Source organism: Patella vulgata, chromosome 2 (assembly GCF_932274485.2).
Source record: "Patella vulgata chromosome 2, xgPatVulg1.2, whole genome shotgun sequence".
NCBI classification, from domain to species: Eukaryota; Metazoa; Mollusca; class Gastropoda; family Patellidae; genus Patella; species Patella vulgata.
Window position 1 is genome coordinate 74,226,389 of NC_065880.2, and position 25,823 is coordinate 74,252,211.

The 25,823-nt window shown below is 38.0% G+C and overlaps 3 protein-coding genes across 7 annotated transcripts in view; all 3 read left to right on the plus strand.

The window, feature by feature from the left end:
- Nucleotides 1-12,765, plus strand: part of LOC130010705 (MORC family CW-type zinc finger protein 3-like) — a 38,774-nt gene extending 26,009 nt beyond the window's left edge. For 4 of the 5 annotated variants that reach the window (XM_056098613.1, XM_056098612.1, XM_056098614.1 and 1 more), the window contains 2 exons: nucleotides 2,490-2,551; nucleotides 7,719-12,765. In XM_056098613.1, coding sequence (XP_055954588.1) covers nucleotides 2,490-2,551; nucleotides 7,719-9,144 — 1,488 coding nt within the window. In that variant the 3' untranslated portion in view covers nucleotides 9,145-12,765. The remainder of the gene's footprint in view (nucleotides 1-2,489; nucleotides 2,552-7,718) is intronic. The other variant, XM_056098615.1, reaches the window with a different exon arrangement.
- Nucleotides 12,766-12,905: 140 nt separating this feature from the next.
- Nucleotides 12,906-14,354, plus strand: LOC130010706 (uncharacterized). The gene has a single exon (XM_056098616.1). It carries the CDS (start codon nucleotides 12,906-12,908, stop codon nucleotides 14,286-14,288), a length of 1,383 nt encoding a protein of 460 aa, XP_055954591.1. The 3' UTR covers nucleotides 14,289-14,354.
- A 2,917-nt stretch (nucleotides 14,355-17,271) lies between these two features.
- LOC126812364 (uncharacterized) lies at nucleotides 17,272-18,623 on the plus strand. Its single transcript, XM_050538735.2, has one exon. It carries the CDS (start codon nucleotides 17,272-17,274, stop codon nucleotides 18,592-18,594), a length of 1,323 nt encoding a protein of 440 aa, XP_050394692.1. The 3' UTR covers nucleotides 18,595-18,623.
- Nucleotides 18,624-25,823: the final 7,200 nt, after the last annotated feature.

A 25,823-nucleotide genomic window follows, 5' to 3' on the forward strand; every position in this document is an offset into this window, starting at 1 on the left:
CACAATTTTTATCCATACATTATGCAAGAGCTAAATATGCCAATTGCAGGTCTTACTTTAGGCCTGAAATGTTATCTAAATTATTAATTAGACATTAATTAACTTATCAAAACCATAATCAACTTTCTATGGCATCGCTAGCCTGCGATATTTACGGGATTAGAACCCGGTCTGCTGCTGCTGATTAAATCAACAAGCGGCTGCCAGGCAGGATACGCCCACATTTTCGAGAGATGGATAGAGAACAAGCTAAAACGAAAGTGATTTTTCCTACAATCAAAGGCCATAATTCAGGAAATTACAATTCGATATGCGCAAATATCGAAAGGAACCGAGATCTTTGGGTTTTAAACTTACATTTCAAGTTTCAACAAAATCAGATAAAAATTGTGACCTCTATAGGGTCCACAACCTTGATATACCATATTTTTACGCTATTTGAGAATGAGGGGTGGACATTTTGTCTGTCAGTTTTGGGCCGATTTTCACGAAATTCAAACTCAGCCGTCCTTAGGTGTAACGGTGATATAATAATACGTTTTTTTAAAGCGAGAATTTCATATTTTCTAAGAAAGTCAAAACATAATTATTTTTATGTCTTTTGCCCAATAGGTTATCAACTCACTATTATACGACCATGGGCATTATTTCACACCCTTAAAAATCATTGACAGAGGAAATAATAACACAATTACCTCCCTTGTTTTCCTATTGCCTCCATGCATTAGCTACCTTCAAACGTTGGAATTTGAAGTTGAAAATGATATTTTTGCCAATTTCTCAGCTGGCAAAAGTGACTTATAGGATTAATAGGATTATTCTTTAACAAGGTAGGACGGTTTATGGATACCATCTATTTTAAGGCTTTATTTTAATAAATTTTAAAAATATAACTTAAAAATATGAAATTGCAGCTTTAAATCGGATAAAAATTATGACCTCTATAGGGTTCACAAGCTAAAAACGTGATTTTTCGAACAATCAGAGGCCATAATTCAGGAAATTACGTTCCGATATGCACAAATATTGAAAGGAAGCGAGATCTATGGGTTATAAGCATACATTTCAAGTTTAAACCAAATCGGATAAAAATTGTGACCTCAACAGTGTTCACAAGCTAAAAACGTGATTTTTCGTACAATCAGGGGCCATAATCCATGAAGTTACAGTCTGATAGATGCCAATATCGAAAGGAACCGAGATCTTAGGGTGATAAACCTATATTTCAAGTTTCATTGAAATTGGATAAAAATTGTGACCTGTAGACTGTTCACAAACAATTGTGGACGGAGGTCCAGACTGACAGACAGGGGCGAAGACAATATACGTCCACATGGAAATGTGGGTGTATAAAAAATGGATAATCGAGACTATGTTTTTATCCTACCTACTTTAGAAATGGTGATCGAGGCTAGGTCCAAAATTCAATTGCTTAATTCTCGGTTCAGGGTGGATCGATTTGACTGAAATTTTCAGCAAATTGCCTTTACATTATCTAGTTTCTCTTTATCTAATCTCCCATAATGTATCTTTAATTGAAGTATAGGTTTATCACCTAAAGATCTCATAACTTCATGGATTATGGGCACTAATTGTACGAAATATCACTTGTGGATATTTAGAGGTCACAATTATTATCCGATTTTGATGAAACTTGAAATGTATGTATTATCCAACTTCCAGGGTCCTGTTTCTCAAAATCTTAACTAAAGATAAAATCCAAAATTTAGTAGATACTTCAATTTTGATTGGCTAAGCACTAAAATCAACCTAATATTATCCAATCAAATTGCTAAAATTTGGATTCTATCTTAGTTAAAATTTCGTGAAACAGCCCCCTGGATTGTAGGAAAATTCACAATTTGTATCCGATTTAAATCACCGATCGAATATATTAATAATTAGCGTTACACCATAATAACGATTGAGTTCGAATTTCGTGAAAATCGGACCGAAACTGCTTGACAAAATGGCTGCTCCTTGTACGCAAATAGTGTAAAAGTATGTAATCAAAGTTGTGGAGCCTCTAGAAGTCGCAATAACTTTTATCCGATTTTGATAAAACTTGACATGTATGCTTATAACCCGATATTCGCGCTTCCTGTCGATATTCGTACATATCGGACCGTAACTTCATGGACTATTAACCCTGATTGTACAGAAAAATCACATTTGTTTTAGCTCGTTCTCTGTCCATATCTTGTAAGAAACATCCGGCTGAACAGTGATACGCATGCGAAACAGTTGTTCATCGAGCAGCTTGTGTTTCTATGCGCATTTCGCGCTCGTAGAAACACTTACATGTAAACAGTCACATAACATTTGCATAAGACCCACATTTTCGCCGTCGAAAAAGCATACATGGAAAGCGAGACTAAGTCTGAACGGTTAAAGCGCAGAAAATTTAAATGAATATGGAATAGCGGCAATCAGTGTTCGGGAATATGATCCCGATTGTAAATAAAGAAGTAGAAGTGATTTTTTTTCAGGTTGTAAATAAGACAACAGCTAGTAATAGTCCTGCGGAGAAATCAACACCTTCATCAAAAGGGTATCTACTTTTATTTATTACTGTCTGAAAAATCTAGTTTAAAGGAGGAACGTAACACAAGGTCAATATAGCCTCTCCGTTCACAATTTAGTTGGGAACAGTCTACAGGTCACAATTTTTATCCGATTTTGACGAAACTTCAAATATTGGTTTATCTCTCGCAGATCTCGGTTCCTTTCGATATGAGCATGTATCGGGGTGTAAATTCATGAATTATGGCCCCTGATTGTACGAAAAATCACGAGTTATTGCTTGTGGACACTCCAGAAGTCACATTTTTTTTGTATTTGATTTGAATGAAACTTAAAATATATGTTTATAACCCAAAAATATCTCGGTTCTTGTCGATATTCGCGCATATCGGACTGTCACTTCCTGGATTATTGTCCCTGATTGTACGAAAAATCGCGTTTTTACCTTATGGTCCCTCTAGAGGTCAGTCTAAAAGTATGTAATACCAAGGTCACAATTTTCATCCGATTTTGGTGAAACTTAAAAGGCCAATATAGCCTCTCCGTTCACAATGTAGTTGCGAACAGTCTACAGGTCACAATTTTTATCCGATTTTGACGAAACTTCAAATATTGGTTTATCTATCGTAGATCTCGGTTCCTTTCGATATTAGCATGTATCGGGGCGTAAATTCATGAATTATGGCCCCTGATTGTACGAAAAATCACGAGTTATTGCTTGTGGACACTCCAGAAGTCACATTTTTTTGTATTTGATTTGAATGAAACTTAAAATATATGTTTATAACCCAAAAATATCTCGGTTCTTGTCGATATTCGTGCATATCGGACTGTCACTTCCTGGATTATTGTCCCTGATTGTACGAAAAATCGCGTTTTTACCTTATGGTCCCTCTAGAGGTCACAATCTGTACCCAATTTTAGAAACCGTGCAAATATATCACTGTTAACCCTAATGACGATTGAGTTTGAATTTCGTGAAATTTAGTCTAAAAGTATGTAATACCAAGGTCACAATTTTCATCCGATTTCGGTGAAACTTAAAATGTATGTTTATATCCCAAAGATTTCTGCCCCTTTCGATAATCGCACATGTTTTATGGCCCCTGATTGTACGAAAAAATAAGGTTTTTATACGCTAACATGTTCAAGTGAACGCATATTGCGGTCGCCCCTGTCCGTCCGAAATATGTATTTTAGTTTTACAATTTGCAACTTCCATTGCTCCACAATACCAATGAAGAAGTGTAATGTGCAAAATAACTATTATACTGTATTGTGTATTATTGAAAACTGTATTCTGTATATTAACACTGTGACATTGGTATTGTGGAGCAATGGAAATTGCAAATTTTAAAAGTAAAATACGTATTTAGAACTGCTGACATACGCATTTTGCACCGTGGACATTGAGCGCCATGGAAAACGCATCACTTAGTTTTTCGTATAACAAAATGATCCTGTAAACATATCTTATTTATTTTGCTTCTTATTGTGAACAATATTCAAATAGGAACACATCAATAACAACACATTTGTACACTTATGGATGTTTAATCTGTAATCAACGGTACAAAGTCAGAGGGGTCAAAACCAAAAGTACGACACAGTTGTCAGTAGCGCGTGTGTCCTCCACGGGCTCTTACGCACGCTGTGCAGTGACGTCGCATGGAATTGACCAATGTTTGAAAGAAGGCCTGGGGATATTGTTCCATTCTTGGACAAGAGCAGCTTCTAAAGCAGCAATGTTGTGCATCTGTGGTCTCAGATACAGATGGCGTTCTCTCGGTGCCGTGTCCGGAGACATGGCTGGCCAGTCCAAGACATTGATGTTGTTAGCAGCCAGGCAGTCCATACTAAAACGGGCGGTATGCGGACGTGCGTTATCCTGTTGGAAGTGCTAAAGTTGTGGGTGCGCTCGAAACAATTGGTTGCAAGACATCATCACGGTAGGCTACAGCATTAACGCAACCCCTGCAAATGTGTAGGGCGGTCCGGTGATGAAATGTGAAGCCTCCCCACACCATTACACTTCCCCCACCCCATCGATTCGTTTCGAAGACGCAGGAGTCTGCAAGACGTTCCCCAAGACGTCTCCACACACGTTGACGGCCATCAGCGTGATAAAGCTGAAAGCGACTCTCATCATTGAAGAGCACACTTTGCTAGTCTACTCTTCTCCATATCTGGTGCCCTTGAGCCCATATCAAACGCCGCTGACGGTGATGATCCCTGAGGATAGCTCCAACATAAGGTCGTCGTGCACGGAGTCCTACTTCTCTTAGACGACGTCTTACGGTGTTGGCACTTACTGGTCCTTGTCTTCCGACGATTGCTGCACCTGTTCGAGTAGCTGGGCGGAATGTATCACGCAGATGAGTGACCCGGATGTAGCGATCTTGAGCCTGGGTTGTAACGTGTTGTGGACCAGGACGTTGACGGTCACGTGTTGATCCAGTAACTCGAACACGTTCCACCAACCTTACAATAGTGAATTAACAGAACACAGTTTTTATGGGATACAATCACTAGTTTATTCTAAAAGCAGTTCATAGTATTGCATAATATTATACATACAAAACCCCCTAGTAATAAAATATTAGGGGGAAAAAAGTGATGCATTTTCCATGGCGCTCAGTATATAACCATCTTTATGAACCTGGGGCCTGTTTCACGAAGTTTTAACTAAGATAAAATCCAAATTTTAGTAATTTGATTGGATAATATTAGATTGATTTTAGTGCTTAGCCAATCAAAATTGAAGTATCTACTAAAATATCTACTTGAAATATACACTAGGAATGATTCATTTAACTACGTGTTTTTCGTTAAAATATGTATTTCGTTAAAAAAAATAGTTTTAATCTTAGACCCTATTATGGGTTCATGTCCATGGAATAAATTCAATGAAGAAAGGGGAGATTAAAATATATGCTAACTCGTCAAAAGAGAAATATTGTGATGCTTTGACAACCATAACTAATACCCCACTCACTACACTGTAGGATAAAGCTTCCATTATAATTCTCAGTGGTGTAGAACGGGGGAATTGGCAAGGGACAACGTATAGTCGTTCGGATGAGACGAAAAAACGATGTCCCGTGTACACATGGGTGTACACAGGGGCGTAAATGGGAGGTGGGGGATACGAATAGCGAAAAAAATAGTCGGTTGCAAAATAAATGCAGTTGGTCGCAAAATAAATGCAGTCGGTCGCAAAATAAGTGCTCACTCAATTAATGAGGTAAACAAAAAATGCCAAAATAGAAGAAAAAATCCCAAAAATGTATTTGCGTGAATCCGTGCACCTAAATTGCATACATCAACTTGTCATGTTTGAAAAAATGTTTTTCACCCTTATTCTGTTGTGAGTATGTTGGTCTAAAAATAAGTGCTCACATGCAGTCGGTCTCAGACTAAATGAATTAATGCGGTAAACAAACAATGCCAAACAGAAGGGAAAAATTTTGTGTGAATCCGTGCACCTAAATTGCAACGTATAGTATAAAATAACCTAGTCAACTTGTCATGTTTGAAAAAAAAATCCCTGTTATGAGTATGTTGGTCTAAGAAATTGAGAGAGCTTGTTACGAAGATTTTGATAATTTAAATTATATTATTGATTATCATTCGAACAACATTAGTCGAACAGTTGGTAAGAAGTTCTGGGAAGCATAGTATGTTTCAAAAATACGTGAAAAATCTTTAAATTATGAAATGTTAAGGCGATCTTTTGAACTTAAGAATTTTTACTTGTTGCATATTTAATCCCAGTAGAAATTAAAACGTATTTTACTCATGTAAAGTATTTTCTGACAATCAGTCCAGTAAATGGCATTTCAGAGACCAAGTAAGCGCCCCCGTGAGACAGAGACAAAGTCCCCTCAGGCCCGGTCCCAAAATATTAAAAGCTCAGTTACATAATTTAAATTTTTTTGCGACGACGGCGCTCAATTCTATTATATCATCATTTTTCAACTGGTCTATCTTATACTATCTCATCGCTATCATATTCACGGTTATAGTGAATCGCCCAGTTAGTAGTACCACTAGTGAGAGGGGCGACTGACTGTATAATTGTTATTTCTACAGTCGAAATTGACGGACAGACCTCAAGATTCTGTTCCATTTCTTATCCCCTCGTTAACCAGAATTTGGTCCCATTTGTCGTGACACTGACTAAAATTTTCAGGCCCAGTCCCAAAAAATTAAAAGGTCTGTTACATATCTGAAATCTTTCACGCCTGCACTGCTAAATTCCATTATGACATCATTCTTCCACTCCTCCGTTGACAGAACATATTCACGGTTATAGTGAACTGCCCAGTTAGAAGTACCACTGGTGTGTAGGTCGCGGGGCGTCAGACTGTACAAATGTACTGTCAACTCTTGCAAAACAGGCAGAATGGACAGGGGCAGATTTCAAGATTCTGTGCCATTAACTCCTATTTTTGGTTATCTTGTTCACAAGAATTTGCTCCCAGCAATGACCTCAAATGTCAGGATATTGATTCAATTTTTCAAAATGTTCTCAGGTTGCTCAGTGTTATAGCCACTGCCACAAAGGTTCACATAAATTTAATAACAAAATCAGTAACACTCATCATATTATATGACATGAACTTTATGTCAACTTAAATAAAACTGCTTTCCGGCGAGATAACGATCCGCGAACATCTATATGGGCTATATGATCTATGTCCGACCGGGACACTCAATGTTATAGCCAGTATTTTGTTGACATTAATTGTGGGGTGTGATTGTGGATGGCGCCCTATTATAGATTTGAAACCGTCCAACCCTCACCCCCTATTCCCAGCTTCTAGATAGGCTACTGGCCCCTAGAAAACTATCACCTGTGGTGCTCGGTCCCTGACTGCGTCACTCGTATTTGGGGCATGTGCATCAATCCGTTGCATTTTTGTTACCCCCCCCCCCCCCAAAAAAAAACCCCAAAAAACAAAAACCAAACAAAATCTTTTTGTACGCAACTGGGTGTGCACGAAAAAGAAGCCTTCTTAACAGTTGGAATTCGAAATAAGAGTAGGCCATAGCTCCGCTGTCCGGACATGGCGTATGCCAGTCTTCATTAGCGAAGTAGGAAAAGTACATTTCATTCTATTTCTATCATAAGCCATACAAAACATTTCTATACTGGGTAATAAAACGAAAATGTTTTGGTTTTTTTGTTACAGGCATTCGGAAGCCAATAAAAGAAAGGTCGGAGAGATTAGCACGGAGATAATAAGTAAACGTATATGTAAGAGTAAGAACGAACCGAATAGCACCGATAAAGTCTTAGCGGAAATTGACGAGGCACTTGAAGGCTGTTCTAGCACACCTAATAAGAAAGGAAACGCTCCGTCCCTTTCTGCCGAAGTGCTTAGATTGAAGACCGAGTTACAAAGAACAGAAGCAAAGCTTAAAGACACCTATATTACGCTAGAAAATACAAACAAAAAATTAGAAGATTCCGAGCAGAAGTTAGTGCAACAAGAGCTAAGCCTAAAAAGCTTTGAAAATAAAATGAAATATTCAGAGACGAAACTTCAAACTGCCGAAGACTCATTAAGAATGTCAGAAACAATAGCAAAGAACCGTGAGCTGGAATTTGCAGATGCACAGAAAAAGTTTGAATATTCCGAGAAGCATCTCGGCCACATCCAAACCACACTAAAAACGACACAGACATCGCTACAAGACAAAGAATCGCAATTAAAACTCTCAGAGAAGGAGCTTGAACAAACGCAAGCGTTGCTGCGCGACAAGCAGACCACATTGCAAACTACACAGACATCGCTACAAGACAAAGTCAAGAGATTAAAAATATCAGAGAAGCAGCTTGAACAAACACAAACGATGCTGCGCGACAACCAGACCACATTGCTAACTACACAGAAATCGTTACAAGACAAAGAATCGCAATTAAAACTCTCAGAGAAGAAGCTTGAACAAACACAAACGTTGCTGCGCGACAACCAGACCACATTGCAAATTACACAGACATCGCTACAAGACAAAGAATCGCAATTAAAACTCTCAGAGAAGAAGCTTGAACAAACACAAATGATGCTGCGCAACAACCAGACCGCATTGCAAACTACACAGACATCGCTACAAGACAAAGAATCGCAATTAAAACTCTCAGAGAAGAAGCTTGAACAAACGCAAGCGTTGCTGCGCGACAAGCAGACCACATTGCAAATTACACAGACATCGTTGAAAGACAAAGAATCACGATTAAATCTCTCAGAGAAGAAGCTTGAACAAACACAAACGATGGTGCGCGACAACCAGACCGCATTGCAAACTACACAAACATTGTTAAAAGACAAAGAATCGCGATTAAAACTTTCAGAGAAGAATCTTGAAGAAACGCAAACGTTGCTGCGCAACAACCAGACCACATTGCAAACTACACAGAATAAGCTACACAATGTTGAAAAAAATCTCGGAGATGAAAAACACAATTTAGAAAGTACAGAAACGAGACTACAAGGTTTACAAACAAATATATATAGACTCTTATCAATTCTTGTACCTGATGTAGAGTTGGGTGAGGTTTCAGATGTTGATAACATCGTAATTGATATGATAGATGTCAATCAAGAAATTGAATAACATTTAGTCTATGATAAAATCGTAATTGATATGATAGATGTCAATCAATTTGTACTATAGTGTACGAGTTTACAATTGTCTACTGAGAGCAGTCCGAAATATCAAACGTTGGCTTTGTGCTTTGACGCTCTGGGTTTGTTTTGGTTTTTTTGTGCAAATCCGTACCACCAACAGTGCAAGAGTTTTTGTGTATTTTCTGGACGGCGAAACTCTCTATATATTTTACAACCTTTTAGCGCTTCAACTTTCAAGGTCAGGACACCTGACTGGCTGTGTTTTATTTATGTTATCTATGACCAAATTAATTCAACAACATGTACACTATGTGGCTAGGCAGATGTTAAGACTGTTTCATATGTAGAAGTTATTATTTTTATATAACGCCCAACAAAATCTCATACTAGTGTTACGTGGTAACATTTTCATATGTGTCCTTATATATGTTTTCAGTGATTAAGACACACTGGTTCCTCTATAGTCTGGAGTTCTCTGTTATAGTCTGGAGTTCTCCGTTATAGTTCTCTGGTTTGGTCCTGTGGCGTTGGCCGAGAGAGTTCCTCTGAATTTTCTGGCTTGGTTTCATCTTGTCAGTGGGGCAGCTGTCTAGTTGTTCGGATGGAAAAAAAGCACGTGGTTTCAACACCCTATCATAATACTTAACCAGCGTCAAACATATATCCTGTTTCCCAAATGCTACAAATCGACCCAAGATGTCTTGGCGGCAGTGGGAGAGATAAATATTGGGTCGTGCCCCCACGGGATCTGGCTTCTCGTGCAAAATCATAGTGATCAGTCTGCCCATTTGCTTTGTATCCCGAAGTGAGAGAGAGAGAAAAAAAATGGGGTTTAACGTCCACTCGACACAAACTAGTTCATTTCGGGACTAACATGGTTTAATTTTATTTCAATAATTCGCTTGCGCGTAGAGGTCTTTAGCAGTGGGAGGAAACCGGAGGACCCGGAGAAAACGCACGAGGTTCGGCAGGCGACCCTACTCCTTGTCACATACAACCGGGGATTCGAAACCACGCCAGTTAACCCAATGACAGGCTTTATGATACAGCACGCACGTCCTAACCATTCGGCCATCCAACCCCCCTGTATCCCACGATGGAGTTAAATGGTTGTACATGAAACTTCAACCGTATCCTCTCTGTATCTTTGCATGATTATTTTTATCTGTTTACTAATCAAATTTCATTGATCATAAATCATCGAAGGGATGAGAGACAAGTGAATTCACGTACAAAGCTCTTCTCCCTACAAATTCATGATAATAAAGCAGCATTAATATTAAAACAATACTCATGCGATAAATATCAATTTTACTTTTATACTCACAAATATATATAATATTAAAGTTTACAATTTACTTGTACATGGATACATATATTTACGTTTTATTTTTATAATTGTATTACCTTTTTTTATGTTCTTATTTACATTTAAACTATACTACTGTTTTTACAATATAAAATCGTGATTGTTCACTACCACTGGGTGTGTTACACATATTAAACATACATTATGCAAGAGCTAAATCTGCCAATTGCCGGTCTTTCTTTAGGCCTGAAATGTTATCTAAATTATTAATTAGACATAATTAACTTATCCTGACCATAATCAACACGCGATGGCATCGCTAACCTGCAATATTTACTGGATTAGAACCCTGTCTGCTGCTACTGATTAAATCAAAAAATGGATAATCGAGACTATGTTTTTCATCTTACCGACTCTAATAATGATGATCGCGGCAGGCCCAAAATTCAATCGCTTTAGGGTAGATCGCTTTGACAGAAATTTTCAGCAAATTCCCTTTACATTATCTAGGTTTTAACTATTATAGCGAGAACTGCCAGCTCTTTATCTAATCTCCAATAATGTATCATTAACTGACTTGTAGTTCTAATTTACCTCAGTGTAGTATTCTCATCTATTTTAAATCTTTTGAGAGATACTGATAATATTTTGCATAATTTTTATTGTCGTGGACCCTGAACATCAAGACTACCTTCCTTTCATATGTTTGTGGACACTCAACAGGTCACAATTTGTATCCGATTTTGACGAAACTCGATTGAAACATGGGTTTACATCCCGAAGATCTCGGTTCCGTTCATTATTTTCCTGGATGATCCCTGATTGAACGAAAAATAGCCTTTTTAGCTATCCTATCCTTCCATTGCAAAATGTGGGCATACCTTGCATGGCAACTGCTTGTTATGTATTTTTCATCCACTTTTAATGTATTTTTCATTGACAATGTATAATTTACATGCTGCTCGAAATGTGTTTTATGTAATAAAATATCTATCTTTACACACCTTGAGATGTTATTTCCTGTGATCTCCCATGCATGTTATGAAAAGCATCAACCTGTTATGACGTCATCAGAGTGTGATATCATATCGACCCTAATGCTATGGACAGACGAGCGTATTTTTCCGCCCGATCGCGGCGGTGGAAATTCGCCAGAGATTTTTTTACGGCCAATAACGAACGGGCACACGTAGCGATCGTCTCAAGAGCGTGCGCCACTCTGTGAGTAATATGTCGATCACGTGACTTGTCGATCACGTGACTTGTACAAAATGGCAGCCATTGTAACCGGTAGCCGTAGCTATCTTAATTATTTGTATTTCGTTTTCCGGAAAAGCGCTCCGTAGTTCTATATTTAGACTATGGGTGTAAGTTTTGGTACCTATCGCTACTCTAGTAAAATCTATGGTTTTCTCGGCACAGTCATCGCCTGTTTAATATTTTGATATTTTCATATTGTGTAAGAGTATATATTTCTAATTGAGCATGCTGCCTATGTTTTTATTATTGTTAATTGTGTCTGCCGACTGTATTTTCAAGCAAGAACTTTACTATGTATTTATATGTATTTTCACTTAGTTTGTTATAATATTTAGTGGGCAGATTTTGTAAGTAAACATTTTTGATGGGGACTTATATGTATCTGGTAGATAAATTATCTAGCTATCCGTGCCTATCCTTAGTTTTGTGGTGCCTACTTTGTGTCAAAAGTTCTGCATATTTTTTGGATAGTACCCGTGTCTGGATTTTAGATTCCATGCCGACTTGTCCAAGGGAGATAATATTAGCTTCTTGTATATCAAGAATTTATTAATTAGTAGGCATGTTTAATTTAAGTCTTATTTAGTATATTTTATCCTTTCAAATTATTATTTATGCATGTTGTAAGCCGTGTGTCATGTTGGTTTAGTTGAGGCATGGGTTCTTTTATTTATTTTGTGTCTGTTAGTTTAGGATTTCACCCCACCTTTTATTACTAGGTGGATGAATAAGTTGAGTCTCATTGCCTCCATGCATTAGCCTTTTGTCTTCTAGACTGGATAGTAATATCCTGGCTCGAGGAAGTGTTTTGACAGCGGTTGAACACAGTGTTTTAGTTTTAGTCTTTATGTCTGGTAGTAGAAAGTGTTTTTTTAGAAGTGTTTTGTAAGTAATTATTAATATTACATAGTTAGAGACGACCACAAATCGTCCCGAAGTCACGTAATTTCGGATACCCGAATTTGACCTTGCTATCCCCAACCGAAAATTATATGTATCATATATGTTTCTAATTTTTATTAAAACCTTTATAAGTTCCTGTTGTTTCAGTGTCGATTAATTTATTAGACTAACAGTGTGCGGGTAACACTAAAGTTTAATTGGTGGCTGGAGTGGGATAGTTTTGTGAAGAATTCGGAAGAAGTTGATGTTTGTGGAGTTATGTTTTATCGCTGTGGATGTCATCAATTGTCAACATGAATAGACTTGATAACTTGAGTCTTGGAGAGTTGGAGGCTGCTATTGCAGAACTTACGGATTCGTATAACAGCGACATTGCAACGCTTGGGAGGATGTTATCCCAAACAAGGGTTGATGCTGTTCCTCCATCATTCATGAGTCAGAGATCGACAGTTCCTGTTAATTCACCATCTTTATTTTCTGACATGAGCAGATCTCCTGTTCGATGTCAGAATCAAAGGCAATCCAGTGTTCGTTTCAGTTCATCTACGTCAGGTTTGGAGAGAACTGCAGATTATTACAGAGATTCGAATCCTGTTAGAACAAGGACGTCTACGCCAGTAGATACTCAACGACAGAGAGATAATATGTATGGACCTGTGTCTAATATCTCAACCTTAGCCAGTGGTTCCAGTCGCTGTTCTCCAGAATCTAGCAGAAGGGCCAGAAAAGCAGACAGTCAAATGTTTGGATTTGACAGAGCTCAGACAGCCGATGCTAGACCATTACAAAGGTTGGCTAAGCCTATCGCGATGCCTCCTAAGTATAATGGTGAAACACGATTGAATGATTATTTGGTTCAATTTGAAGTCACTGCAGAGATCAACTCATGGAGTGAAGGTGATAAAGCGAGATTTTTGGCGATTAGTCTTACAGGTAAGGCAAGTGATATATTTGGTACGTTGAAACCAACTGATGTTCTTAACTACCATTGTTTGGTAGAAGCTTTAAAGCAGAAATTTGATCCTCCGGAGTTAGCAGAGATGCACAAGGTACAGTTACGAGAACGACGAAGAAGGAACAATGAAAGTTTGTCGGAGTTTGCTCAAGCTGTCCACCGCCTGGTGTATTCTGCTTATCCCAGAAGTAGTGAAATAACGAAAGAAGAGATGGCTAAAGACCATTTTATCCAGTATTTTGGAGATAGCCAGATGAGAATGCTTGTAAGCCAAGCACGTCCCCGAGATTTGAATGCCGCACTACACCATGCTATGGAGTTAGAGGCCATCAAACATTCAGATCCCGATGTACGCTCCACTCATGTAGCTAATGCAAAACCCAAGTCTGGAAAGAAGGCAGAATCTGAGAGTTCTGAACTGCATAAAATGATAGCAAGTTTGAAAGAAGAATTAAAAGAAGTGAAAGAGAAGTTACGAGAGTTAGAAAATAAGATTTCAGATAGGAAAAGAAGAGACCTGTCTGAAGAAACATGCTTTAATTGTCTAGAGTTAGGGCATTATTCTACGACATGTCCCTCACCTCGCAAGAGTCCCCCTGTTGGCTCTTGGCGAGATGGGAGGGTACCATTTCAGCAGACTAATCAGAGATACACCTGCTGTACCAGTTCCCATGCCAGCACCTTCAAAGTCACATCATTCTAGCTTAGACAGAACTGTTGGTGTTGTGAACCCTTCCAGTTCCGGTATTTTTGTTGAAGGCAACGTAGAGGGGCTGGACACAGAATTTTTAGTTGATACAGGTGCTAGCCTGTCGATGATTTCAGAAGATTTTTATGATTCGTTTGAAGAGAAAACCGAGTTGCGTCCGGTTAATTGTAAGCTGTTACAGGCTGATGGCTCGCCTTTAAACGTTAAGGGTCGTGCATCTCTTAAGATCGAAGTTACCGATAAGAGTTTTGTTTTCCCATTTGCAGTTGTGACCATGCCAACAAAGGCTATTCTTGGTCTAGATTTTGCAAAAGAGGAAAATGTTATAATTAATGTTCCTTTGTCAGAGATTTATGTTGGTGGTCAGGTGATCCCATGTCAGACTAAGGGTGGAATTGGTGTATGTCGTGTTATCCCCGAATCGGGTACCGAAAAGGATGATTTGGTTCGTGGTTCTTTGATTGATACTTTGCTTAAATCTTGTAAGGAAAGCCTAACAAGTCAGCAGTATAATATTACAGCGACTACTTTGTCCAGGCATATAAAGGCTTTTGCGGTTGATAGTGATGACGTTGGTAGAACGGAACTTATGTCTCCTTGTATAGAAACTGGGAGTCATCCACCGATTTGCCAATCATCTAAATTACCTCCAGGTGTTTTGTCTTACAATTATCATTGTCATTTTGTTGATTGTAAAGGGAGGTTTCGCTCAAAATATTTCTGGAGAAGACATCTAGCTACACATTTGCCGAAGAACGACAATACAGATGATATATATGCTAAGCTTGTCATGGATGAAGTTGCAAAGGCTAAAGGTAATACTTCAAAATCTACACTGAAGACTGTTCCGGTAGCAACAGTAACAAGTAATTCTGTTGGTTCTAGTCCAGCTAGTGTTGTGGATTGGGAGGCTACCAAACGTTTTGTTTGTCAAATTTCTCAGCAGCCCGAATCGACTTTGTCGAACGAAGAGAAGACTGTTGATCTTGAAGTACCTGTTGATATGTCTTTTAGCCCTAAAGAATCTGTTGCAGTTTCGTTAAGTCCAAAGAAACTGCCTACAATATCTTTGAGTCCCAGGAAGGATAATTCACCTATGAAATCTGATGCAAGGCCTAAAACTTCCGATGTATCAACATCCCCCCACCCTTATGGCCCATTGCTATGTCTAACTCAGATGAGCCATTGGGATTTACAATTAAAGAATCCATACACAAAACAACAGAGGCTGGTGGAAAAGAACGCCTTTACCGACTTGTACCTAGATGTGGACAGGAAGTTGCAGACTTTGATGGTAACGGGAAACTGAAGGGTTTCAGGACAACGCTACAATGTTTGTATTGGCCCGTCGATGAAGCTCCCCCACCGCCCTTGGAAAAATTAGAAGAAAAGAGATAACGAAAAGTGAACTTTAAGTAATGTTTGCGAGTTTAATCGACAATTATCGTGTTGAACTGATCGTGGTTCATAGTGATATAAAAGTGTGTTGACGGTATACGTTATTTGTATTTGTGTTGTGATGAATATATATATCGCGAGAACAAATCAGTGATTTTCAACTCTAATGACTGTGTTAATTCTTTAAACTGTGATTTTATAGATCATCAGTGTGAACTGATTTCGCGAAAACATCGCGTTTGCGAGCTGTAATTTGGACAATATGTCGCGTGTTGGAGTAAAAGTGACTCGAACTGTGATTTAATGATTTGACATTTTGAACTTTATAAGTTTATTCCAGTTATCAGTGTTTTGAAATGTTTAATTTGTTCATTATGTTTACTATTTCGATCGAGGACGATCGATTTTCGGAGTCGTGGGTAGTGTAACCGGTAGCCGTAGCTATCTTAATTATTTGTATTTCGTTTTCCGGAAAAGCGCTCCGTAGTTCTATATTTAGACTATGGGTGTAAGTTTTGGTACCTATCGCTACTCTAGTAAAATCTATGGTTTTCTCGGCACAGTCATCGCCTGTTTAATATTTTGATATTTTTATATTGTGTAAGAGTATATATTTCTAATTGAGCATGCTGCCTATGTTTTTATTATTGTTAATTGTGTCTGCCGACTGTATTTTCAAGCAAGAACTTTACTATGTATTTATATGTATTTTCACTTAGTTTGTTATAATATTTAGTGGGCAGATTTTGTAAGTAAACATTTTTGATGGGGACTTATATGTATCTGGTAGATAAATTATCTAGCTATCCGTGTCTATCCTTAGTTTTGTGGTGCCTACTTTGTGTCAAAAGTTCTGCATATTTTTTGGATAGTACCCGTGTCTGGATTTTAGATTCCATGCCGACTTGTCCAAGGGAGATAATATTAGCTTCTTGTATATCAAGAATTTATTAATTAGTAGGCATGTTTAATTTAAGTCTTATTTAGTATATTTTATCCTTTCAAATTATTATTTATGCATGTTGTAAGCCGTGTGTCATGTTGGTTTAGTTGAGGCATGGGTTCTTTTATTTATTTTGTGTCTGTTAGTTTAGGATTTCACCCCACCTTTTATTACTAGGTGGATGAATAAGTTGAGTCTCATTGCCTCCATGCATTAGCCTTTTGTCTTCTAGACTGGATAGTAATATCCTGGCTCGAGGAAGTGTTTTGACAGCGTTTGAACACAGTGTTTTAGTTTTAGTCTTTATGTCTGGTAGTAGAAAGTGTTATGTTAGAAGTGTTTTGTAAGTAATTATTAATATTACATAGTTAGAGACGACCACAAATCGTCCCGAAGTCACGTAATTTCGGATACCCGAATTTGACCTTGCTATCCCCAACCGAAAATTATATGTATCATATATGTTTCTAATTTTTATTAAAACCTTTATAAGTTCCTGTTGTTTCAGTGTCGATTAATTTATTAGACTAACAGTGTGCGGGTAACACTAAAGTTTAATTGGTGGCTGGAGTGGGATAGTTTTGTGAAGAATTCGGAAGAAGTTGATGTTTGTGGAGTTATGTTTTATCGCTGTGGATGTCATCAATTGTCAACATGAATAGACTTGATAACTTGAGTCTTGGAGAGTTGGAGGCTGCTATTGCAGAACTTACGGATTCGTATAACAGCGACATTGCAACGCTTGGGAGGATGTTATCCCAAACAAGGGTTGATGCTGTTCCTCCATCATTCATGAGTCAGAGATCGACAGTTCCTGTTAATTCACCATCTTTATTTTCTGACATGAGCAGATCTCCTGTTCGATGTCAGAATCAAAGGCAATCCAGTGTTCGTTTCAGTTCATCTACGTCAGGTTTGGAGAGAACTGCAGATTATTACAGAGATTCGAATCCTGTTAGAACAAGGACGTCTACGCCAGTAGATACTCAACGACAGAGAGATAATATGTATGGACCTGTGTCTAATATCTCAACCTTAGCCAGTGGTTCCAGTCGCTGTTCTCCAGAATCTAGCAGAAGGGCCAGAAAAGCAGACAGTCAAATGTTTGGATTTGACAGAGCTCAGACAGCCGATGCTAGACCATTACAAAGGTTGGCTAAGCCTATCGCGATGCCTCCTAAGTATAATGGTGAAACACGATTGAATGATTATTTGGTTCAATTTGAAGTCACTGCAGAGATCAACTCATGGAGTGAAGGTGATAAAGCGAGATTTTTGGCGATTAGTCTTACAGGTAAGGCAAGTGATATATTTGGTACGTTGAAACCAACTGATGTTCTTAACTACCATTGTTTGGTAGAAGCTTTAAAGCAGAAATTTGATCCTCCGGAGTTAGCAGAGATGCACAAGGTACAGTTACGAGAACGACGAAGAAGGAACAATGAAAGTTTGTCGGAGTTTGCTCAAGCTGTCCACCGCCTGGTGTATTCTGCTTATCCCAGAAGTAGTGAAATAACGAAAGAAGAGATGGCTAAAGACCATTTTATCCAGTATTTTGGAGATAGCCAGATGAGAATGCTTGTAAGCCAAGCACGTCCCCGAGATTTGAATGCCGCACTACACCATGCTATGGAGTTAGAGGCCATCAAACATTCAGATCCCGATGTACGCTCCACTCATGTAGCTAATGCAAAACCCAAGTCTGGAAAGAAGGCAGAATCTGAGAGTTCTGAACTGCATAAAATGATAGCAAGTTTGAAAGAAGAATTAAAAGAAGTGAAAGAGAAGTTACGAGAGTTAGAAAATAAGATTTCAGATAGGAAAAGAAGAGACCTGTCTGAAGAAACATGCTTTAATTTTTCGCCGGCGATTAAATTCGCTCGTGTGCTCGTGTCCAGCGTATATTGTCGGGCGATTCATTTTTATAAGCCAATCATCGAGATCGTTGATATCACATGATCTCAAAATTGCTGCCATTTTGTTCAAGTCACGTGATGGACAAGTTATGGGATCGACATAATTACTCACAGAGTGGCGTCCGCTCTTGAGACGATCGCTACGTGTGCCCGTTCGTTACCGACCGTAAAAAAAATCGCTGACGAATTTCAATCGCCGCGATCGGGCGGAAAAATACGGTCGTCTGTCCATAGCATAAGGACGATATCAGATATTCCCTCTGATTACGCACAACAGGTTTACGGACGCTGTAATGAAAAGGGACATAAAATCTTTCTTTTAATCAATTGTATAATGTTGTCAAACGATTCAGACGACGAACTTTGCCAGGCATGTTAACTTAATTTCTTCATCTTACCATCAAGAACTTGTCTGAAAGTCAAATTCTGGATTGTGTAGACGGTATAATATCCACATTACTACTGTCTAAACCATCGTAAATTTTAAAAGTATTTCTTCGATTATGAACAAACTACTTAACTTTGGTTATTATAAACTTACCTGTGTGTTTGAAATCAACTCCCGTTAAATAAAATCCATTGCACAACTAATTATCCCAACGAATAAAAACGTTCACCCTTGAAAAATTGAACTCCCACAAATCTTCGACACAGAAAAATACCAATATGGAAGCTGATTACGTCACTCTTCGGGAGATATCATTTCGTATAAGGGGTGACAGCACTGAGTATAGCAAATAGAAACGGTTTTCGGCACTTTTACGACAATTCAAGTTTGGTTTAAGAAAAAGCTACAAATCTAGGCTCGGCATTGAGTTTGGGCGTTCACACACATAACTGTCCATATTCTGTTATTTTGTTAACGTTTTTTTACATTCTAGTAAATCTCTGCAAATTTTATAACTTTACCCTTTGGAATATTTTGTTTGAATAATTATTTGATTAGCGACTCGGATGGGATAATTTTCTTTTGAACACACATGCGGCACAAAAACAATTACATACGTTTTCCGGCCTTTTAATATTACTTATGATTATCTTTAATATGATATATAAGTATAAGCAACACGCTTGTAAATGAAGAGCCCCGGGAAGAACGATCTAAGTCACTTTTTCAATGAACCCCAGTTAATGGCGCCATCAGGTAGCAAATTGTATAAGCTTTCTGTGGAACAATCTCTTTCAGGCAAAAACGATCAAACAGTATTCTCTTGGATTAACTTTAATGAATCCGTTAGCTAACGGATAATGAAATTGACTTTCCAGCAACAGAAATTTAACAGACCGTTAACAAACGACAAGTTACCAAGATAACGATCCGTTAAACTCTAAAGGATCGTTAAAATAAGTTAGTTTTGAGCAACCGGCCCCTGGTAATTATGATTCGTACTAAACATCATTTTGAAGTTGTAATTAAACCCACTCATTGTTCTGTTCGCGTCAAGCGTTCTCGTCCAAAAGTCAGTTTTGCCTTTTATGCGAAAAGACAAAAATGTGCACGGTCGTTCTTCCCCTGGACTCTTCAAATGTTATTGAAGCGGTTATAATTTCATCGAAAGAATGCCATCAAATTAACAATACACTCGGAGGCGAGCTTCATGATCCTTGTTAAATTATTTATAACATAAAGAAGATAAGATATTTTTAGTTTATATATGACTTTATTTTTACGAGTATCCGTGCAATCCGTGATATTTTCATTGTGAATAAAATTTGATAGACTGGCGATCAATGGTTTCAATATAAATCTCTTATGTAATTGTCTTCAGTTATATTTTTCGTCACCCAAACTCAAACGATCGTGCTTTGTTTGCATTGCAACACGTGATTGTCAAACCATCTGCCAAAATTAAACAACCCCCGCAACAGCTGAAATGGTTTAGCCCAACACGTAACGAAAGCATTGTTGTCTTCCTCTTAGTCGAAATTACAAGTAAATAGTCAAATTTGTCAAGAGAGAACTTTTTTATTCGTTGGGATATTTAGTTGTGCAATGGATTTTATCGAACGGGAGTTGATTTCAAACACACAGGTAAGTTTATAATAACCACAGTTAAGTAGTTTATTCACAATCGAAGAAATCCGTTTAAAATTTACGATGGTTCAGACAGTAAAAACGGAATTCGGTGGGTAATATTCATCATTTTATTTTGCTTACTTCCAAGACGGATCTAGACATCCAAAAAAAAAGATCTTATATACTCGTACCTTCCACTACTTCCAGCACACACAGGAATTTTCGTTCACTATCGTGTTTATTATTCCGTCACACTGATCAACTGTTAAAAAAGTTAACAGCCCAATGATTTTTGCGTAAGCTATTTATGGGCACGGCAGATTCACTGATGTCTTGTCACTCGAAATGGAAAAGCGTGTATCATGTCTATCTTTCTCACAGTCTGAAATATCCGAATACATTAAATCCTTGTTAAATATTTTCTGCATAAATTCTGCACTTTGACAGCTTTAAATAATTCTTTGTCAGAATCTACGTTTTCTTTTTCAACCATATTTTCTACAAACTGGCTTGCGCGGATCAATTCGTCGTCCGAATCATTTGACAACATTGCACAAAATGAATACCAGTTTGTGAACACGTGGTTACTAATGCACGTGCAACTTAGAACTTGTTTTCTTAATTTTGTCTTATCAGTCGCAGGGCCGGTATAGCCAAACCATTGTCTTATAGGTGAAATCAATTAGGATAGACTTAAAGTAGCTAAGTCTCTAACTCAATATCATCCAAAATCTTTGACTTTGAAAACACCAATTATTTGCTAATTTAAATCAACATTGATGCTGTGATCTTACCGGGAGAAGATGGGCTTCTGATATCCAATATTTATGACAAAATAAACATTTTACCACTGGTTTTTCCCTCATAGCACACAGTATGGCGTATGCCCGTCTTCATTAGCCCAGAAAAGGAGCAGAACAGTAGGGCGTTAAACCCCATTTCATTTCATTTCGATATGTGAAATAACCCTCGGCTAGGGTGATATTTATCTCATATCACTACTTGCCTTTAACACTGTAACTACATGTTGGGAAAATTGCAGTGATTTTGAAAGCGAAGGTATAGGTTAGTAATTAGAATATTGGTGTTCCTAGATAGTCATCTCGAAATTGCCCCCCACCCCCCACACACACACTTTGACGCAAGAAGTGTTTTCAAAAACTGACTGTAAATGATGCTTTCTAGAATATATCCTGATCATCACATGATCGTCGAATTGCGGAAAAATTTACTACCGACTTTACAGCTTTAGTTGATCCAGAACGGATAAAGAGATACGACCAAGACGACGATTTGGGGTAAATCTTTAATAGGATTGGAGCGATTCCAGATATTCTCCACATCGGAGTCACTAGTCCGCAGCGTGGCTGTTTTACACAGATTCGTTCAATCTTAAATTCCGAAAGTTGATTTGAAGACTGTTGACGTATTCCAGTCATTGAACAAGACGGAAGTGTTTCTGATTAAGAAAGTACAGCGTGAGGTTTACGAATCAGAGATTAATTGACTTAAGAACGACAGAAACCTCCCGAAGAACAGGGGTATCATCCAACGTCCCATTCCGTGGATGAAGACGGTATGTTAGGGGTAGACATTACAAGTCAAATTTACCGTACCAAGAAAAGAACCCACCCATTCTTCCTGGGAAATGTCATCTATCGAAACTTCTAGTGCTACATCTGCATGGACAAGTTAAGCACCGAGGCAGACTTTTTACGGAAAGTGATATTCGTACTGCGGGCTATTGGATAGTGGGATGAAACGTCTTATACCTTTTGTGTACAGTATCGCCGATTCAGAGGCTGTTTGATAATTCAATAGATGGCAGACCTTCCTTCCTACGGTCAGACCTGAGACCACTCCGCCTTTAAAAAAGTTGGAGTCCGCACATTTTGACCTGTGTGTTTGTTATACATTGCCGGACTCGTGGTGGTTGTGCTAACTCAAAGAGGTGGACTGTTCTCTTTACGGGTTCATATAGAGGTCGTTGAGGAGGTGTTATCAACCTGTGCCTTTATCAGTGCCTTACGTCGTCTCATTGCAATCACGGGAAACGTCAGTGTATTCATATCGGACCGCGGAACGAGCTTCGTCGGTGCAACGGATGCTCTGCAGATTGATTTTACAGGACGGAAAGGTTAGCGATTACATGAACAAATCGAGAAATGTTTGGATTTTCAAACCTACTCACGCTTCCCACACCGGAGGGGCTTGGGAACGTTAAATCGTTGTGACAAGAAAGATCTAGCATAGTGAATCACCGACCTATTGTTCCGGTTTCCATGGACTTAGTTTGTATACGGTGCTTACGTATATATTTATATTCTTTGTATCCAGTAAGTCATTATCTTTTGATATTTACTGTATTTGTCATTTATTAGGAACCACGGTGGCTAAGTAAGTAAGAGGCTGACTCGCTAGCCTGGAGGTCGGGGATTCGCTCCCGGTGTTGGCCGAGCGAGTTCATCGGGTTTTCCGGCGTGGTTTTCCTTGTCAGTGGTGCAGGACAGAGGACCTGATAAAGACAGCTTTCTAGCAAAGAGAGAGAGAGAGAGAGAGAGAAATGGGGTTTAACGTCCACTTGACACAAACTAGGTCATTTCGGGACTAACATATGGTTTAATTTTATTTCAATAATTCGCTTGCGCGTAGGGGTCTTTAGCAGTGGGAGGAAACCTGAGGACCCGGAGAAAACCCACGAGGTTGCACAGGCGACACTGCTCCTTGTCACGTTCAACCGGGGATCGAAACCACGCCTGTTGACTCAATGACAGACTTTATGATACAGCGTGCACACGCTAACCATTCAGCCAGAAATAAGATCAATATCTTTAAAAGAAACAAGCAAAACAACGTTTTTATTTAAATATTAACGATAATCTGGAAGAAATGAACTTCACAAATATCAAGGCATGCTTTCAAACAATCAATTTGTTATTAAAAAATGATCGTCCATGAAATGACCTAAGTTCTTTAGCTCTATTACAAATTTAAACGATTCTTGTGTAGATTTACCTCAATTCGAGGAGAGATGAGCGATTGAATTATCCCATATAACTGTAACCGAACTGGACTGGACGTAGTTGATGCTATTCCTAAGCACTAAAATGTTGATTGCATCCATACATGAAGTTTCAAAACCACTTTGCATGCTTTTTAACAAATCTCTCGGAGAAAAATGTTTTCCTATAGATTGGAAACTTGCCCATGTTATTCCTCTGCTCAAAAATGGGGATAAATCGTTGCCAAGTAATTATAGACCTGTTTCTCTTTTATCCTGTACAAGATAATATTCAAACATATCTTTAACCATTTGATATCTAATAAGATACTCTATAAATTTCAGTCGGGGTTTATACCTGGTTTTTCCACTACTCATGGAATTTTATGTGCACTTGAAAAGAAACAAAAAGCTATCCTAACTTATGCTGATATTAGTAAAGCATTTGATACGATGTGGATTAAAGGATTGTTGTTAAACTTAGAAAGATGGATTAAAGGAAATTTACTGAGTTGGCTCAATAGTTATTTGACAAATAGATCTCAGAAAGTAATGCTTAAAGAAGCATTATCTGACATACGCTCAAGGGTCAGGTGTGGCTCAAGGGTCAGTCTGAGGACCTTTACTTGTTCTTATATTTATCAATGACATTGCCGACGGTACAGTAGGATTAGGTAGACTTTTTGCAGACGATACTTCTATTGGACATGTGGCTTCTAATTACAATACTTTGAAAAATATAATTAATATAGATTTAAATTATTTAAATGGGTGGTCAAAAATGTGGCTGGTTAAATTCAATCCTAATAAAACAGACATAATGGTTTATAGTTTAACCAACGTGGAAAGTAATCTGGCATTTGATTTTGGTGAAACAATACTAAAACCTGTCAATATACACAAACATTTATGAATTATCTTCAGTAGCGACTGTAAATGGACCAATCATATTGATAAATTGATTGACAATGCCTCGAAACAGTTTAGCACTTCAAGAAAACTAAACTATAAATTAAAGAGAAAATACTTGAAAAAAATGTACTTAACATTTATAAGGCCAGTATTGGAATATTCATCTGAAGTGTGGGACAATTGTGGAAATGTCAATTCTGAGCGTTTAGAAAAGCTCCAAATCAAAGCAGCTCGAATTGTAACGGGCTTAACAAGTTACGCGAATTTAGAATTCATTTATAAAGAGTCGGGTTGGGAAACTCTAAAAACTCGGAGGCTGGTCAGGAAATTGTGATTATTCTATAAAATGGTAAATGAGCAGACACCCGAATATCTTACAGACCTAGTATCACAAAATCACAGTTATGGTCTGCGCAACTCCCCAAATCTGAGTCAGGGTTTAATCAGAATGTTAGCATATCAAAATTCTTTTTTTCCGTCCACTATTAAACTGGGGAACTCTTTGGATTTACATTTGAGACAATTACCAACATTTTCTCTTTTTAAAAAAGAAACTATGTGGCGTGCGGTATATTTTCAAAATGCAAATGTTCCAATTTATTTTTGATGTGGTGATCTATATTTAAACATTTTACACTGCAGGCTGAGTAATAAATGCAGTGCCTAAAAAGGGCGATTTATTTCATGTAAATATAGTTGATAGTTTTGCTTGTTCATGTGGATGTGATATTGAAAACGCAAACCATTTCTTATTATCTTGTTCAAAATATAATATCCACAGAGACGTCATGATAGCTGAATTGAAGATGCTACAATTTGGTTATATAATATTAATTGCTGACATTTTGTCGTTTGGTAATGAGTTACTAAACTGTGAAACTAATGTGCATATTTTTTTTAAATGTTCAGAGGTATATAAAAAATACTGGTCGCTTTTTTTCTCAATGACATATACTCTTCAAAAAAAGTAGGGGATATTGAAATGCAAATACCTATGCAGGTTGTGATATGATAAATAGCCATGGACACTTGACATGCTTTGAGAGTATGTTCACAGATGAAGAACTTATCGTCCCAACAGAACCACTGAGCTGCATGTGCGACACGCAATAGCGCCATACACGTGGGATGGGTTCATTGTCAAATTTGCCACTTCAAGGAAGGGTTGATGAAAACTGCCGCTTGCTGGTTTATCCTATCCATGTTTGCTTTCCTATCAGTTCTTGTATAATATTTACTGTTTAGCGTATCTTTGCTTTAGTGTGTTACGTTTAATTTGATCGGGAGACAGGTTCATCCACGTCAACGTCAACCGACAGCACTGCAAGAATTGGCGGTGGCA